At 43.3% G+C, this 18,063-nt stretch overlaps 1 protein-coding gene across 1 annotated transcript; it reads left to right on the top strand.

The window, feature by feature from the left end:
• The first annotated feature begins 9,836 nt into the window (after positions 1 to 9,836).
• Positions 9,837 to 15,366, top strand: LOC120647855 (putative glycine-rich cell wall structural protein 1). The gene is made up of 2 exons (XM_039924678.1): positions 9,837 to 9,940; positions 15,129 to 15,366. Exons 1-2 carry the CDS (start codon positions 9,837 to 9,839, stop codon positions 15,364 to 15,366), a joined length of 342 nt encoding a protein of 113 aa, XP_039780612.1.
• The last annotated feature ends 2,697 nt before the right edge of the window (positions 15,367 to 18,063 follow it).

Raw genomic sequence — 18,063 nt, forward strand, 5'->3', positions numbered from 1 at the left:
AGATCGGTGGGCGCAACCGTGCAGATGGGGAGAAGCAACATGGACAATAGCCGTGTCCGCCTGGAACCGCTACCGCACCTGCATAGCGGATCGATCTATGGAGGGGAGAAATCACGCCATCTATATGACAGGAAATCATGTTGATTTGCGACCAAACCTCGGAGTTGGATAACGACGGGAATTAATTTCGTCGTCGCCCGGTGTAGTTCTCACTGAACCCGAAAACGAAAGATGATCCGACAACCACATCTTGTTGGTGGTCGCTAAACTCAGGTCGTTAATACGCCTTCCTCTTGTAGTGGACCAAACTGCATGATAGGCCTCAATGCGGGCCATAGGGGGGGAGAGAGTGGTGATTGGTGAAGGCATATACATGCGAGCTGCGGAGCAAGGCCTGCAAAAAAGATAGACGGCCAAGGTTTGTGGCGAGCTGCAGACATAAATGAGGCACCATGTACTGACGTAGGCACTATTAAGAAGTACAAATTGAAAAATGTATTTTTTTAATCACCAATTTGATGCAAAATTATGTGCTATTTGTTTCTTTTTTTAGTGAAACTATGGTGATGATGTGTAAATTCGAGGAGCTTTTGGTCAAGGGAAATATCCATACCATTTCGTCGTACCTTAAATTTTTTTTCGTCTTCTGCCACTGAGCTAATATAAGAGAACCAGTAGCTTAAATGATATCTCAACGTATGAGTGATCTGTTATTGTAAAATGCTCATATAAAATAAATGCGGTTGAATTGTGATGGTGTCTTCTTACTTGTAGTTTGTATCATATCTATAATTGCCTCTGGCGCATACTTCCAACAGGCCGCCTCGCAACCACGATGTCGATGCGTGCTTACAGCTTTATGTGTAGTTACACCCTTGCCGCCGCCTCCTTGACCAGGTCACCAGGATCCTCATCATCGCCTCCACGGCGCCGTTGGTTGTCGTGTACGCCGTGTAGCCCGGTAGGAGAACATCGATCTGGCCTCCGTTGTTTGGCGGGATGCGCATGCTGGCCGCCTCACAGCACACGAGGAACGTGCCACACATAGTGTCGAAGTCCTCGACGGCGGTGTCCGTGAGCGGTGGGTAATTGGGGGTTGAGGAGGCTGGCGCTGGCGATCACGATGTGCGGCGGGGCACAGCGTCGTACCCACACGAGGCGAGCTCCGCGATGAGCTCGTTGGCCCTCGTGGAATAGGAGGCTTAGATTACTTCAGAAAAATCCATACAGGGAGAGGGTAGATATAGGCATAAGGATAATACTATAGTACTCCCTTTTTCTTAAACTATTAGTCATTTTGAATTTTCTAAATGTATAGTTTTGCTATGCATCTAGATATACATTATATCATATGTATTACGAAAATCCAAAATAACTAATAATTTGGGATGGAGGAAGCACGTCTCAACCACCGACGCACAATATATGAGATGCATACCACCATACATATTTGTGTGTTCACTTAGCTTGTACAATCATGGAGCCCTTTATTGATTCAATACAACAATATTTGAAAGAAAATTCTTGGTTGGGCTCCATCTTTTCGATGGTGGAACTTCTAAGGGTTTGCATTACTGTAGCCAAAACCACCACCTTGACCACCACCACTACCACCATTTTGACCGGAGCCTTTTCCTCCACCATTACCATTGGCATTAGCATTTGCATAATTTGGTTGCCAGTATGTACTCGCTTCGCTAGAGCCAGAGCCAGTTACGCTGCCACCACCTTGGCCGCTGGACCCGTAGTAACCTCCGGCTTATCCTCCACCACCACCACCACCTCCATTACCACCAGCGTTAGAATACCCAGAATACCCATCATCGCCATAATATGAGCCTTGAGTATACTGGCCAGAGCCTGAACCTGAACCTTTGGCGGCATCTCCCCCCGATTTGTCCCGGGCACGGCAGCATGGGCGCAGCAGCGTAGCCTCCCTGCAGCCCAGCTCCTTGTCGATGGAGCCCACCCAAGCTCCGGCGTTGCCATCGCCTTGCACTCCAAGCTTCCAGCAAAGATCTCCAGCTGCTGCCAGTCTTTTTCTCGGCTCAGTGCTTTCCATCTTCTTGCCGTCTTCACGATCCTGACCAGCAACGTCTTCATGTGTCCTTCCACGCCGCACCCTGAAAACATGAATCATTCCTTAGTCTCCGGATTGACCATAAAGCAGCAGCTGTAAGAACATTCAAGACAGCAAATTTATCATTTCTAAATTCTAATCCAGCACTTGGCAACCGATTCAAAATCGGGGCCAAGGACCTGACCACAAGCGTCAGATACTCAGATACCGCAACCCAAATAAGCTTGGCAACACAACAATCGAAAAACAGGTGGTGGATCGATTCTTGCTCATTGCAAAACAGACAAGTTTTATCATTGAGCTCTTGTATTTTTGCAAGGTTGTCTCTAGTGAGAGGTTTATTATTAGCAAGTAGCCAAAGAAAAATATGGATACGAGGAGGAATTTTCAGCTTCCACATCATAGGAGTGTGGATCTGCTCGATACCCCTAAAACTATTAGTGGCATAAGGAGTGAACCGAGTAGATACCCTGAGAACTCAACTCCCAAATTAGAGAATCATGAGCATCAGAGTAAGAAATGCTGCCAGCTATGGCCACGCGCTCCCCCCAAAGAGTCATGGGCTGTACAGAGATATTTCTTCTGAATGTCATCTTCAGGTTAGTATCGTCAAGCATCAGCTATAGAAACACCCTTTTTCATTAATCAAAACATAGATCTTCAAGTATTGGATAGCCAAGCTGGAAGTACCAAACCACACGTCCTCCCAAAACCTCACAGATTTACCATCACCCACCTTCCACCTATAACCCAGTTGAGCAGCCTTTGCCGCCCACAGAACCCAGCTGCCGGAGACGATGAAGGCAGGTGGCGGCGGTGGGGCGAGCTCGTCTTGCGCCGAGAGTGAACCTTCTGCGATGCCGCTGCTCGCGCACTCACATATGCGGCTCCGAAGCAAACGCTTGGTTGTCTTCGCAACTCCAAGCACCAAGCTGCATGGACAAGCAGACGGAAAAAAAAAAAGCTGTGTCCTGTGGTCCTATGATTCCTATCCATGTTCGTCACGCGTCCATGGACGAGATCAAGGCTGACTTCCCAACTCGGACTGCTGCAAGTCGATCTGCAGCTGCATGCACCACGAGTTGTTTCTTTCCACTGGTCAGTCATATGAGCATAGCTGCCCTAAAAAGTAGTCATATGAGCTTAGCTAGTATAGACTATAGAGTACTAGCAGTGCCATTAGTAAAACCTAGTCGCCGCACGCGGTGGATCGAGTTCGACAGATCGATATTGGAGAAGGCGCAGCTAGATGGCTATACGTAGGCTATCGCAGTACAGATTTCGAGGTCAACTCCACCCTCGCTGCTGACCGGCGAGGCGGTTCGATGGGGATGCAGGATGCTCCGTTTCTTATTAAATAAATTATTACACGATCTGCTCGATCGGAGTCGGAAACGGCAGCCGTTTCCCGGCTGTCTTCCTACTGCCAAGTGCTAATTCAGGATTATTGTAGTAAATACGAATGTCTACTGCTCAAACCTCGAGGTCGTCTGATCTTCAATGCAACGCTGCTACTAACACCGGAACGGCTGTGTGAATGATCGGTGCATTCCAGTGGGAAGTGGCTTCGTCGATCGATTTCCAAACGTGGGGAGTGCTTGTACTCTGCATAGCAAAAGCAACAATAATGGTGTCCATGTAAGAGCAAGATTAATAATACAGTCCTGCTGCCGGCTGTAAGGATCCTTGCAGCTTACTTCTCAGCCCACTCATACAGTAGTTAGCCCTTCACTGTCAATGTAAGCTCCACTTGTCACTCTCACTAGATTTCTTGGTTCTTGTGGCAAAGCTACCTGTAAGCTTGCAGCCCACTTCTCTTCTCTCTCCTCCACCTCAGTATTTAGCATTCTTGCAGACTGTTATAATACTTGCTCTAAAGAACAATTTCGTTAGTTGTAGAGTTCTCCTAGTAGTACTGCTATTAGAGATTCACTAATAGAAAACATGCCTTCAGCACCGGCTGAGAAGGGCCTAAGGTACCGGTTTCCCAACCGGCGCCCCGCAACCGAGATCATTGGCTTGAGTCTAAAAGACCGGGTATTTAACCCGGTGCCTTAGGCACCCATTAGTACCGGTTGGAAAGTCCAACCGGTACCAAAGAGGCTGCCACGCTGACGCAAGGTGGCAGCCACTTTGGTACCGGTTGGTCTTTCCAACCGGTACCAATGACCTTTTTTCTTTTTTTCTCAAATCCAGTTTTGTTTGTTATATTTATTACTGTTTATTTTTTTATAATTGCTAAACGCACTCAAGCTCTACAGTACTATACGATCATTGGTCGTTCATGTTCGTTTTCAGAGAATATTTGAAACTAACTAAAAGTGAAATGCGAGCATATAATTAAGCTAATTAGATGTACAAGTCATGTTTGTAGTCCAACTACTGGTCCCCTCAGGAGGTCGATGGAAGTCCTCTATGGATGTGACCGTCGTGGTAGAACTCGCCTCTAGGATCCAAGATCTCGTTCAAAATGAATCCGGCGAGCTGCTCGCACACGGCGTTGATCCGATTAGTAGAGTAACATTCATCTACCATTTGAGACATCTATCATTTAGGAAAAAAAAAGGATTAACATCATGTGCGTTAGTACAATTATGAAAATATACTAGTGAATGGTTTGGACGTACTCTCGTGTCTTCATCAGTAGCCTTCCCGCATGGAGTCATGATGTGCAAGTAGTCGCATACGTAGTACCCGCACCAATCAGTTCCTTGTTGTTGTCTCGCACACTTAAGGAGAAACAGATAAATTACTCAATTTAGAACAATTTGGGATTATATACTTAACTAGACAAATCTTTATGAATCAACATACCGGATAATCCATGTTAACGTTCAGTTCGGGCCTCCATTGACCATGTCCTTTGTTATTTTTCACAATTTTTTTCCAAACCCTGCGCTCAAAGTTAAGTTTGATATTCATAAATTATTATTAAAAGAAAAAGGATTTGATTGTGCAAACTGAACTTACATGTTCAAGGGTTCTAGGATATGTTGGATTACGGACTTTGGATTTCTCATTGAGTCAAAGACTATAAGATTGCCGGTCTCTACGGAAAGTATGAGTAAAATCCAACGATAACTGCAGATATAGATAGGATATATGCATACATGCATTAGACGACTTAGTATTTATTTAGTAATATAACAGAGGATTGAGTCGACCAAGACTTACCCAAAGTTGTATGGTATGATTATATAGGATTTGTAATTTTGCCTAGTCTATGAATCGTACATGTTTTGGCACGTTTCCTTGTAATTTTCGTTGAGCACTTTCTAGTTGACTAGCAAAGGAGACATGAAGCCGATCTGATGGTGTCATCCATGTTTTCGGCTTCTTTGGGTCTCCTGTCTAAATGATACAATAGAAATTTTATAATGCACACATATAATTATGTTCTTGTTAACAAAAAGTATTAATGTAGAGGTAAGTGAAACTTACAAAACCCAAATGGTGATGATAGAGGCGCCGAGGGCTTGTCGATGGTAAATGTAATATAAATTTTCGAAGTACACCCAGAAGTCGTCCTCCCGCGGAAGAAATCATGGTCACTATTCTTGACTCCAAATATTTTCCCTTCGTCATTCGACATTCGCAGGTACCATCTATGCAAATTGAACATCTGCGTGCCTAGACTTTTCTCCTCTTCCTCAGTGACAAAAGGTTTTCCATGCTGGAATGGAGTAAGAACGGGAGCGACAGGGATTTTCGCCTCCACTTGCCCCGTTGCCTCATCTAGCGTTAATCCAGTTTCAGAAAGAAATATCATGGCATGTAGGTCCGCCTGGAGTTGTACGTCCGTCGGGTGTAGGAGTAGCAACCCTGGCACCCGGAGGGGCTCGAGTTCTTTTTGTTGTGTGCCAAGCTGAGGAATGGTCTTGCCACATTTTTTTCCAGATTTCTCACCTTGTGTGCCTTTGTCAGAGTACGATCATAGTCCGAGGGTAAACTTTTCGGTTTCGGTGGGTTGTCTAGGTTTGCGAGAAGCTTTTTCCCTAGTTCTAGAGGTACCTTTTCCCTCAGCGAGGGACTTTAGGCTTCAATTGTTCTTTTATATATTGAGCAGTCTCCTCTTCCATCTCCTCAGCGGTTTTCTCGTAGGTTAATTTTCTTTCGACCGTTTTCTGCTTCTTCTTTAAGGGTCCAGCCACTGGGAGGGATGTTGTCTTTTCCTTTCATTTTTCTGGTGCAGGAGGAGTTGGAGTACTCGTGGCCCTTTACGCCGGCGGAGACGGTGGTGAAGGAGGTGGTTGTGGGGACGGCGGTGAGGGAGGCCGCGGAGACGGGCGATCGGTCTGCACGGGAGCCGTTGTGCTTGCAGTAAGTTTGATGTCGGTCTTGCGCCATAGAACGACCCCGTGCAGTGCATCTGCCAATGTCTTCTCTCCATCCCCTCCAACGAAGTCGAGCTCAAGATCCTCATTGTTTCTAACTATCTGCTCGACTGTGACGAAGGTGTAGCCAGGGGGTATCGGTCTTCCATGAATTGTAGTAGAAGGATTCAGGGGCAGGGCTGACCCATATGCGACATGAATGGATATATTTCTAGCTCGCATGGTGTCGGCATGGTGACATCATCCACTGGATACCTATGGTCATCTACCACCGTTGGCTCATTCTGGGGTTGTTGTTCCGCTTGTATGTCGGGCGCCGCCGTGGATGCACAGCTGCTGCGTCGCTGAGAGGCCGGGCTTATCACAACATCCGGGTGCGACCCAGCAGTGCTCCTTTGGCTCCGAGCTAGCTGCACTGCCTCATTGACCCTGGCGTCCATCTGAGATTCCAAGGACGCAATCTTCATGTTCATCTCTTCTTGTATGGCATGAAATTTCTCTTCCTGTTCGGCTTTGATCTTTCGGTGAGTCTTGTAAGATGAATCTCCGGCCCAAGCAACTTTCCATGGGACCACGCCGATGCCGCGGGCTCATCCAGGGTGTTCCGGATTCTTTAATGTCCTTGTCAGCTCATCATTCTCCCTTTGAGGCTGGAATGTTTCTTGTTGGGTCTCATCTATTGCAGCGACTAGATCGCGGGACACTTCTTGCATATGCTCGGGCACGACCAAACTTCCATCCAACTGGTTTAGTGTCACACCATTAGCAAATAACCACCACTTGGATCTATCCGGCCAATCCCAAGTCGTCGGCCTGATGACTCTATCCATAAGGTCCTGCTCCATCTTCTGCCATTTTTTAACTGACTTCTTGTACCCGGCAGCCCCAAGGTGGTGGCTGTACTTCTTATTTCCTGCATTCACCTTGGCCTGTTCGGATTTTTCTTAGGCTTCCTCTGATAGTTTGTTTTGTTTGAACTCCTCCTAGTATGGTTTAACCTGAGGAAGATCGTCCCAGTACGGCTCCTTATCCTTCTTGATGTAATTGATGTACAACTTCTTCTTGAAAGTTGCAAAGGCAAGGGCCATCTTTTTCAAGGCACATTTCTTCACAAGTTCTTGGTCAACTCCTTCAGAAAGAGTGAACATATCCTTGAGTTCTGCCCATAGCATTTCCTTCTGATGTGCAGGCACGGCGTGTTGCTGTTCTTTGGGTTTGCTCGTTTTCCATAGTCTTGTGGTGATCGGAATTCTTGCCCGAACAATAACCCCACATTGGTTGACAAATTTTGTGCTAGCAGCCTCTGGAGCACTTGGACAACCCTCTGCGTCCACTTCTGTGACAACCTGTCTTCCCTCCATTTTCTTGGTTGGCCGGCGTCTCCCTTTTGACTGGCTCAACGAAGTCGATGCGGAGGTCGACTAAATTACAGAAAAGATATGTTAATCGCAAAACTAATCTACCGAAGTCACCATGCATATAGTTTTAAGATTCGTAATGGAACATGCTACTGTTGATTGGGCGGCGGCGCAAAGTCATCATCTTCTTCATCGGCATCTCCAGACATATTCAGGAACGAATCAGCTGTCCGAGCATCTTCTTCAGCGATTGGCTGGGTGGTGTTGGCCCTCGTATCTTCGTTTATTGCGTCCAACATGTATTGCTTGGCGACCTCGTTATCACCGAAGGGGTCCATCCTTAACTGAAACCGTAAAAATGTGTTAGAGTATGTGTCCATCCTTAAATGAAGGAGAATTCAATTCTTTGAACGAATATGCGTGTTTGAGAGTGTGTGTGTGTATGTTAGAGGGACAGAGAAAGAGAGAGAGAGAGTTAATGAGTGTGTGTGTGAGTCAGTGTGTGTGGGTGTGTGTGTCTGTGTGTTTGTGTGTTAGTGGGATAGAGAAAGAGAGAGAGAGAGTTAGTGTGTGTGTGAGAGTGTGTGTGTGTCAAGGGTCGAGGGTCGATAATTTATATAAATGTGTTAGAGTGTGTTAGGGTGTGTTTGTATGTGTGTTAGAGAGAGAGTGTGTGTGTGTGTTAGTGTGAGTGTGTGTGTGCGTCGAGGGTTGATACTTTATACAATTGTGTTAGAGTGTGAGTGAGTGTATGTGTGTGTGTGTCTATGTGTGTGTTAGTGAGAGTGTGTGTCGTGGAACGGGGTCGAGGAACCGGGTCGAGGAACGGGGTTGAGGGTTGAGGGTCGAGGTCGAGAGTCGAGGGACGGGGTTGAGAGTTGGGGTCGAGGGTCGAGGTCGAGAGTCGAGGGACGGCGAATGCGTGACTGAGTTAGAGAGCGAATACGAACGGGTTCGAGCTCGAGAATTAATTTAAATCAATCTAAATTACAAATGCAATACATGTAATCAAGAATTGTACATAAAATTATTACTCGTCGTCGTTACTCATCGTCGTCATTACTCATTGTCGTCGTCATTACTCGTCGTCGTCATTACATTATACAGTGAAATACATGTCGTCGTCGTCTAACCATTAAATACATGATTAAATAAAATCTTTGAATGACACAATTATACACTACATAACACATAATAATAGAAATTCTCTCTAAATTCTCTTCATTTCCTTCTATATATGAAATAACTAAATTCTAGATAATATCAAATAATGGCAAAAAAATAATGACTACATTCTCTCTAACTAAATTCTCTCCATTTCCTTCTCTAACTAAATTCTCTAACTAATGTATATAAATAAATTAACATGCGATACAAGTACATCTAAATTACACATGTAAACAAAAAGTAATAAATTACACATCTAAATACTATATACATATATACATATATAATACAAACTAATTATACAAAAATTATTTAAATTCTATCTAATTATACATTATATAGTATATACATATACATAACAAACTAATTATACTAATTATACATGAAACTAAGATAGATAAATTATATACTATCTAGTTATCACTAAACAATTAAATTTTAAACTAAATAAAACTATACTATCTAGTTATCACTAAAACAATTAAATTTTAAACTAAATAAAACTAAACTATCTAGTAATCACTAAAACAAATAAATTTTAAACTAAATAAAACTAAACTATCTACTTAACAATAAAACTAATTGTTTTACCTAAATTATACTCAATTATATACATAGTAGAAATAGAAATAAAAAATAGGAAAATTACACATTACATATAATAATTAATAAAAAATGAAAATGCAAGAGGCAGCGGCGGCGCCATTGTTGCTTACGTCGATGGGGAGGTCACTGGTGGAGGGGGAGCAGCTCGGCGTGGCGCAGTGGAGGAGGCGAGTCGGCGCGCGGCGCGTAGGAGGGCGCCGGCGTCGCAGTGGGGTGGCTGGCGTGCTGCAGGGTGAAGGGACGGCGCGATGGAGGAAGCGAGTCGGCGCATGGCGTCGAGGAGGGCCGGCGATGGCGATCGAGGACGGCTCGACCACCGGAGAGGTCGAGGAGGTCGACGACGATGACGAGGTTGGCGCGTGGAGGTCGTCGGAGTCGACGTCCACGACGACCAGGTTGGCGCGGGCTAGTGCGCGCGGAGGAGGGCCACCGGCGTGGGCGGACGCTGCCGGTTGAACGCAGAGAAGAAGCGGCAGCGGCAGCACGACGATGCGGCAGTAGCGGGACCACGATGCGAGGGCGCGTGGCGGCGGTCGACTGGAGGAGGCGATGAGCAGTGGAGAATTGGGAGGAAGAAGCAGTGGAGATGGATTTATACACCAGGCCAAAGGTACCGGGCAAAAAACACAACCGGTACCTATGTAATCCTTAGGTACCAGTTGTTGACCCACCCGGTACCCTTGGCAAGCCTAAGGTACTGGTTCTTGGCACACCCGGTGCCTTAGGCCCCAACGGGCGGGAAATGAAAATGACCTATGGTATCGGGTGGACTTCTGGAACCGGTACCTTAGGCTTTTTGAAGTTAACTTTTCTATCTACTTTGACCGGATTTGAATGGAATTCTTCAGTACTCAATGGTAACACGATGTAATTTGGGCTCCGCGGCCACAGTTCGACTCCCGCGCGATGCCCCACTTTTTTTACCCAAATAGGTCGCTAAGGTACCGGTTGGATTTTCCAACCGGTACCAATGGTTCTCTTTTCTTTTCGTCTTTCTTTTTCTCTTATAATTGCCTAACAAATCATTTAGCTGCATAACTAATTATTTTAATTGCATAATAAATCATAATAAATCAAATAATTGCATAATAAATCATTTAAATGCACAATAATTTTAATTACTACATAATAAATTATTTAGGTGCATAACTAATTATTTTAATTGCATAATAAATCAAATAATTGCATAATAAATCATTTAAATGCACAATAATTCTAATTACTACATGATAAATCATTTAGGTGCATAACTAATCATTTTAATTGCATAATAAATAATAATAAATGAAATAATTGCATAACAAATCATTTAATTGCCCAATAAATCAATTCATTGCATAAGAAATCTGATAATGTTCACAGAAAATATTACAAGATATAATCATTCAACTAAGGGAATATTAACGATGGTTCGCTTTACAATCGTCCCTTTATTATGATCATGACGTGCGTACGGAGCCTCCTCTTCGGCTAAAAGAATACTTGTGTCAACCTCCACTGCGAACGGAGTCATATCTTCAGCCTTATTGTATTCTTCTTCATCTGTGACATCGTCGACTCCCACAATTTTCTTTTTTCCTACCAAAACAATATGGCGCTTTGGCTCATCTCCGGCACCTACAAAACTTGATTTATTCCTGGATTTGTCCTTTCTCGATTTGCTAGACATGTCCTGCACATAGAAAACTTGAGCGACATCTTTAGCTAGGACGAATGGTTCGTTTCGATAGCCAAGCTCTTTGAGGTCTACCGTTGTCATTCCATACTCATCGATATCGACACCTTTTCCTATGAGTTTAACCCATTGACAACGAAATAGAGGTATCTTCAACGGCCCATAGTCGAGTTTCCAGATCTCTTCAATGTAACCAAAATATGAGTTCGTTTGGCCACTAGAGTCGGTGGCATCTATACGGACACCACTATTTTGATTGGTGCTCTTGTTATCTTGAGCTCTTGTATAAAATGTGTAACCATTAATTTCATATTCTTGGTACATCAGGATTGAATTTGCCGGACCCCTGGCCAGCCAAGCTAGCTGCTCATGAATTTGATCGTTGGCCATGACTTCCTTCTGCAACCAGGTGGCGAATGTATCGTTACGATGTTTTGTAATCTATGTCTTAGACTTCAAAGGGTATATGCTTCGCACAATTTGCATGTGCTCCTCCATGTTTGGAGCCACCAAGGCTGATTGTTGCAGAACTGTGAGATGTGTTTTGCTCAACGTGGCATGATCTGTGGCATTTACTGATTTTCTTCCAAGTGTTCCCTTTCCAATCAGCCGCCCCTCATGACGTGATACTGGAATTCCAATTGGGCAGAGTTCTTCCACATAGTCAACACAAAACTCAATGACCTCCTCTGTGACGTAACCCTTCGCAATGCTTCCTTCTGGACAAGCCCGATTACGAACGTATTTCTTTAGGACTGCAAAGTATCGTTCAAAAGGGAACATATTATGAAGGAAAACAGGACCGAGAATACCAATCTCTTTGACCAGGTGAACTACCAATTTATAACTAATATTGAATAAGCTATTAATAAAACTGAACTACAAAATTATAACGATGCATATGGCCTTCTGACTGTATGACTGTGTAAAAACTTTGTTCCTCTATATGGAACTTTATATTTTTGTACAAGAAACGACACATGTGGCCTTCTGGCCTAGCTGAGCTGCGGGTCTCGAATTGGCGCAACATGCATCTCGAATGTGAAATCTTGTAAAGTTTTGGAATTTTGAAGGGAACTAAATAAAGCACCCTTGCATATGTAATTGATAATATTTCCATACAAAATTTGAATTCAAATATATAATTGATAATGCATATAACTATAATAAATAGATACATTCACTTATCAAATAAATTGATAAAACATATAAATACAATAATTTGATAGTATTCACATATCAAATAAATTGATAACGCATATAACGACAATAAAATATTACAACTAAAAATAATTATCACATGTATAAACTAAATTAAGTGATAACTGCTTCTAAAAACCAATTGCTAAGTTATGGAGAAAAATAACTAACTTTTTTTGAAAAAAAACAAAAATTCGTCTCTCCTCCCCTCACTCAGCTGCCATGAACAGTGAGTTCACGACAGCTTGGAGGGCGAGGGGTTGGGGTATTTATAAGCGTGGCTCAAAAGCACCGGTTGGTGCTCAACAACCGGTGCCAAACAATAGGCATAGGCACCGGTTGAAGTTACCAACCGGTGCCTTTGTTGTGGGCACGTGGCGGCACCGGATCATGGCAAAACCCGGTGCCATTGTCCGCCCTTTAGGCACCGGTTAGTGCCACCAACCGGTGCCTATACCGGGGTTTTGGTACTGGGTAATGCTTTAACCCGGTACCAAACCCCTTATATTTGATCGCCACTGGCCAAAGGTACCAGTTGCTTTTGTAACCGGTACTGACGCATCAGTACCAGGTGCAAAAGCAGATGGTACCTTTGGCCAGGACCTTTAGCCCGTTTTCTAGTAGTGATTCCAACTGGGCAGCAGGTTATTACGCAGTTGCATGTTCTAATAGGTGATGGCCTTGGAGACGGTCATAATGGTGGCCGCGGCGGTGGACAAGATCAGCTGAAGGCTCTTTGGTGAAGCAGATGTAACGAGTGGGTGTTCTACGAGTAGTTGGAAAAAAAAAACTAACAAGCAAACTCGTCAAATAGATAGAAATAAAGGCGGCTCCGAATTGCCGTACGTCTCAAAGCTTGGTCATCGATTCATTTCTAGCACACATGAATCAAGAGGTCCATTTGAGCAGGATACTAGTAAAATCGAGCTATAATCAAGCGGTGGCGGCGTTGCTTCACATTGACGGATGATAGGAGGTACATAATAAGGCCACAATGGACCATGGCCCCTTCTTTATATATTTGCGAATTCCTTTGGTGTGAAGAGTTTGTTATCAAGCCTTAAATCTTGATGATCTGCTTAGGTTGCTGCTGGGGCTCGCTATTGCAAAAAGCATTTTTTTTAGGGGTGGGTAAAAACGTATTTGTAGGTGCGGGTGTGATACTCATCCCTAGTTCTCGGAGCTAAAAAACGATTTGTAGGGGTGGGTAATGTGCCCGCCCCTATAAATGCATTTGTAGGGGCTGGTGAGGCCATGACCCGCCCCTACAAATTATTTTTAGAGGCAGGTGATGTCATCACCCGCCTCTAGAAAAATATTTCTATTTTATTTGAAAACTCATTTAAATCTTTAAATATAGCAGAACAAATAAAAAAGTGAAACTTCTACACTATAGTTTTTGTGAACTATCGATACAAAAAATATGACAAATATATTTTAGTGTATATAAATTTTAAGATTGTGGAAATTTGAAAATATAATTTGAGTTTTGTGAGATACTATATAGTAATAGCCATATGTAGGGCAACTAGCAAAATGATCTTGCGATAGTAAACGTTCTTAAATGAATAATGCATAAACTATAAAATTTTAGATCTTACCACTAAAACTTTGATATAGAACTATATTCTACATCTAATGTTTAAAAACAAATCAAAACTTGTAGATTTTGAAACTAGAGAACTTATAATAATTTTTTGGACTACTAAAGCCTTAAATGTAAAAGTTATCAAATAGAAAAGTTTAGATCTCATCAAGCTCTACAATTTTGGTATAAAGTTTATCTTCATCCGAGATTATATGGAAAAGTTATGAATTTTTCGCATAAGAACATTTGTAGGGGCGGGTCATGACATCAACTGTCTCTAGAAATATAGTCATTTCTTGGGGTGGGTGATGGCATCATCTGCCCCTCAAAATTGTGGCTATTTTCAGGGATGGGTGACGCCATCACCCGCCCCTAATAATGCATTTTAAGGGTGCGGGTCAACTACTGCTATAGTAGCTCCGCTCCGTTTGTAGGAGCGGGGCACATTTTGACCCGCCCCTGGATAAAACAGGATGTTGCTACGAATCATTTTTATAGTAATGTCTCCTTCTAGGATTTCACTAATATGATATGCCACTGTTCCTTCAAAAAAATGATAGACATATGCATTCCAACACTGAGTTCATGTACTCTATCTTGGAAGAGATCTACTCCAAATTTCAGTATCATACCAAAAATGAATGCTAATGATTCCGGATCAGGCCGTGTTACTGATGTTTCATGATCAGTTCAAATTAATCATAAAGAAGATCTGAAATATGGAAATCCATGAGAGTGCTACGTACTACTAGCTCTTGGAAGTCCAATCCTGTGGTGGTATATATTGCAGTAGTACTCATCAACAAACAATTAGTCCATTATTTTGTGTAGTGGTATATTTTTTTTCATATATACATTTTCAGATCTATTTTTCTAGCCGTCTATCACAAAATTCGCAGTCTTTTGTACGCACCGGGTTCCTCCTTCAAGTCTCTGCAGATGTAGCCCGGTAGAGGTGTGCATGGTTTGGTTGCCACATGCTACAAGCCCACTCACGCACGTACAATGTCGAAGTCAATTACGAGTACTTCGAGGTCGCTTCTGCAATGTCAAACCAGCTCACAGAATTGTTCCAGTGGATCAGTGGATGCTGGTGCCTGTTCCTGAACACGCATTTAAGACGTACATATGGAGGTGGTGGCGGCGGCGGACAAGCAGGAGGTTACTATGGGTCTAGCGGCCAGGGTGGTGGCAGTGGTACCGGCTCCGGCTCTAGTGAAGCTGGAATATACAAGTATGGACCGGGTTATGCAAATGCTAATGCCAATGGCAACGGTGAAGGAAAAGGCACAAGTCAGAATGGTGGTAGCGGCGGTGGTCAAGGTGGTGGAACTGGCTATGGTAACGCAAACCCTTAGAAGTTGCACCGTCAAAAAGATGGAGACCAACCTATGGTTTTTTCAAATATTGTTGTATTAGAATTTGCATTGCTTTCTTTTATTTGTATCGTTATGTGTGTGCTAGGTTGTGTCGAATCAAGCAATAAAGGGCTCCGTCATTGTTCAAGTGAATACAAAAATATGTATGCTAGCATGCATCTCTCATACTGTGTGGTTGTGTTTGAGACTATGCTATTATCCATATGCCTTTCCACTCTTTACCTGTGTGGATTTTTTCTAAAGTAATCCAATTCATGGAGAATACATATAAGTTACATTGCCACATATATGAAACGATAGGGTTCCATCTACATTTACTAGAAACTGATTGGTGAGGCATACAGTATAAAGTAATTAAGGGACACCCACTGACACATGGGAGTAGCTAGGGTGCGTGCCAAGCCATCATGGGCTTCCTTTGAGGTACGATAATGGTAGTATATATGACTATTAGGAAATGTATAGCCATGATCATTTCTTTCCTTGTGTATACTTACCATGTATTCAGCCTCTGGCTATATATGCATAATGCAGCCACCCCTCTCATTAGTTTGTGAGGTGATCTCCCTAATTCTTTCCACATAGTATCAGACGACCGGTATCAATCTGATCTGGCCTTTCCTTTTTCCGCTGTTCTTCCTCCTCTAAGGGCTTGTTTGGTTCCAGAGGCTAAAGTTTAGTCCATGTCAAATCAAAAAGAATCTTAGTATTTAGAAATATTAAATAAAGGTTAATTTTAAATTTAACTGCAGAATCATGGGGTTAAACTGTGAGACGAATCTAATGAAGTATATTAATCCATGATTAGCGGATGGTTATTGTAACATTATTATAGAAAATTATGAATTAATTAGGGCCATTAGATTCGTCTCGCGAATTAGCACTTAGCTTTAAAAAAATTATAAACAGATTTTATTTGATACTCCAACATAGTAAGATTCTTTTGATGTGACAGAGACTTAAAAAAATCCCAGAAAACAAACAACCCCTAAATAAATCACCCGTGAGCCCCTCACCCTCACAATGCGCTCACCCTCCCCTATGGTGAGGTGTCTCCCTCACCAGCCTCCGCCTCTCGGCACCGGCAACCGTGGTTCCTCCATATGCCACCGTCTCCATGAAATCCCATGTCTCTACGAATCTGGTGATGAAGAATCCCAATTACAACAAGTGGGTTTCATTCTTCAAGTCTGTGTCACTACTACAAAATCTGATTAACCGCGACCTTTTTTTTGGGTCAGAGGCGGGTAGAAAAAATAATTGCCTCGGTTTGATGGCTCCTAAGTAGGTTGGTTCCCATCTTAAGCACATGCGACAGTCTCAGGTCTAAGGATACCGCGTATACATTGTGTAATGAGAAATCACTGTTTCTTGTGTTGGGTCAATCCAGCCTCATGTCATACACCCACATTATTAGTCTTGACATCTCCATGTCTATGACTTGTGAAACATAATCATCAACTAATACATGTGCCAGTCTAGTATGTCCTCACATGAACTCCAACTAGGGACAACTTTAGAAACTGAGTCTCACAAACAATTCACATAATAATGTTAATCAATACAAGTCACCTTTATTGGATATTCAATGAATACTTTGTTAATCATGGATACAATAAAATACAATCATCTCTATAATTGCCCCCAGGACATATTTCCAACAGACCGCCTCGCCATCACGATATTGATGTGTGCTTACAACCTGTTATAATACTTGCTTTATGTGTAGTAACACCCTTGCCGCCGCCTCCTTGACCAGGTCACCAGGATCCTCATCATCACCTCCACGACACCGTTGGTTGCCGTGTACCGTGTACGCCGTGTGGCCCGGTAGGAGAACATCTGATCTGGCCTCCGTTGTTTGGCGGGATGTGCCTGCTGGCCACCTCGTGGCACACGAGGAACGTGCCACACACATGGTGTCGAAATCCTCGACGGCGGTGTTCGCGAGCGGTGGGTAATTGAGGGTTGAGGAGGCTGGCGCTGGTGATCACGATGTGTGTGGCGGGGCACAGCGTCGTATCCACGCGAGGCTAGCTCCGCGATGAGCTCGTTGGCCCTCGTGAAATAGGAGAATACTATATAGTACTTCCTTCTTCTTAAATTATTAATCATTTTAAAAATTTTAGATGTATAGTTTCGCTATGCATTTAGATATACATTATATCTAGGTGCATAGAAAAATATATGTATTACGAAAATCCAAAATGACTAATAAGTTGGGACGGAGGAAGTATGCCTCAATCACCGATGCATAATATATGAGATGCATACCAGCATACATATTTGTGTGTTCACTTAGCTTGTACAATCATGGAGCCCTTTATTGATTCAATACAACAATATTTGAAAGAAAATTCTTGGTTGGGCTCCATCTTTTCGATGGTGGAACTTCTAAGGGTTTGCATTACTGTAGCCAGAACCACCACCTTGACCACCACCACTACCACCATTTTGACCGGAGCCTTTTCCTTCACCATTACCATTGGCATTAGCATTTGCATAATTTGGTTGCCAGTATGTACTCGCCTCGCTAGAGCCAGAGCCAGTTCCGCTGCCACCACCTTGGCCGCTAGACCCATTGTAACCTCCAGCTTGTCCTCCGCCACCACCACCTCCATTACCACCGGCGTTAGAATACCCAGAATACCCATCATCGCCATAATACGAGCCTTG

This window comes from Panicum virgatum, chromosome 9K (genome assembly GCF_016808335.1).
Source record: "Panicum virgatum strain AP13 chromosome 9K, P.virgatum_v5, whole genome shotgun sequence".
Taxonomy (NCBI): domain Eukaryota; kingdom Viridiplantae; phylum Streptophyta; class Magnoliopsida; order Poales; family Poaceae; genus Panicum; species Panicum virgatum.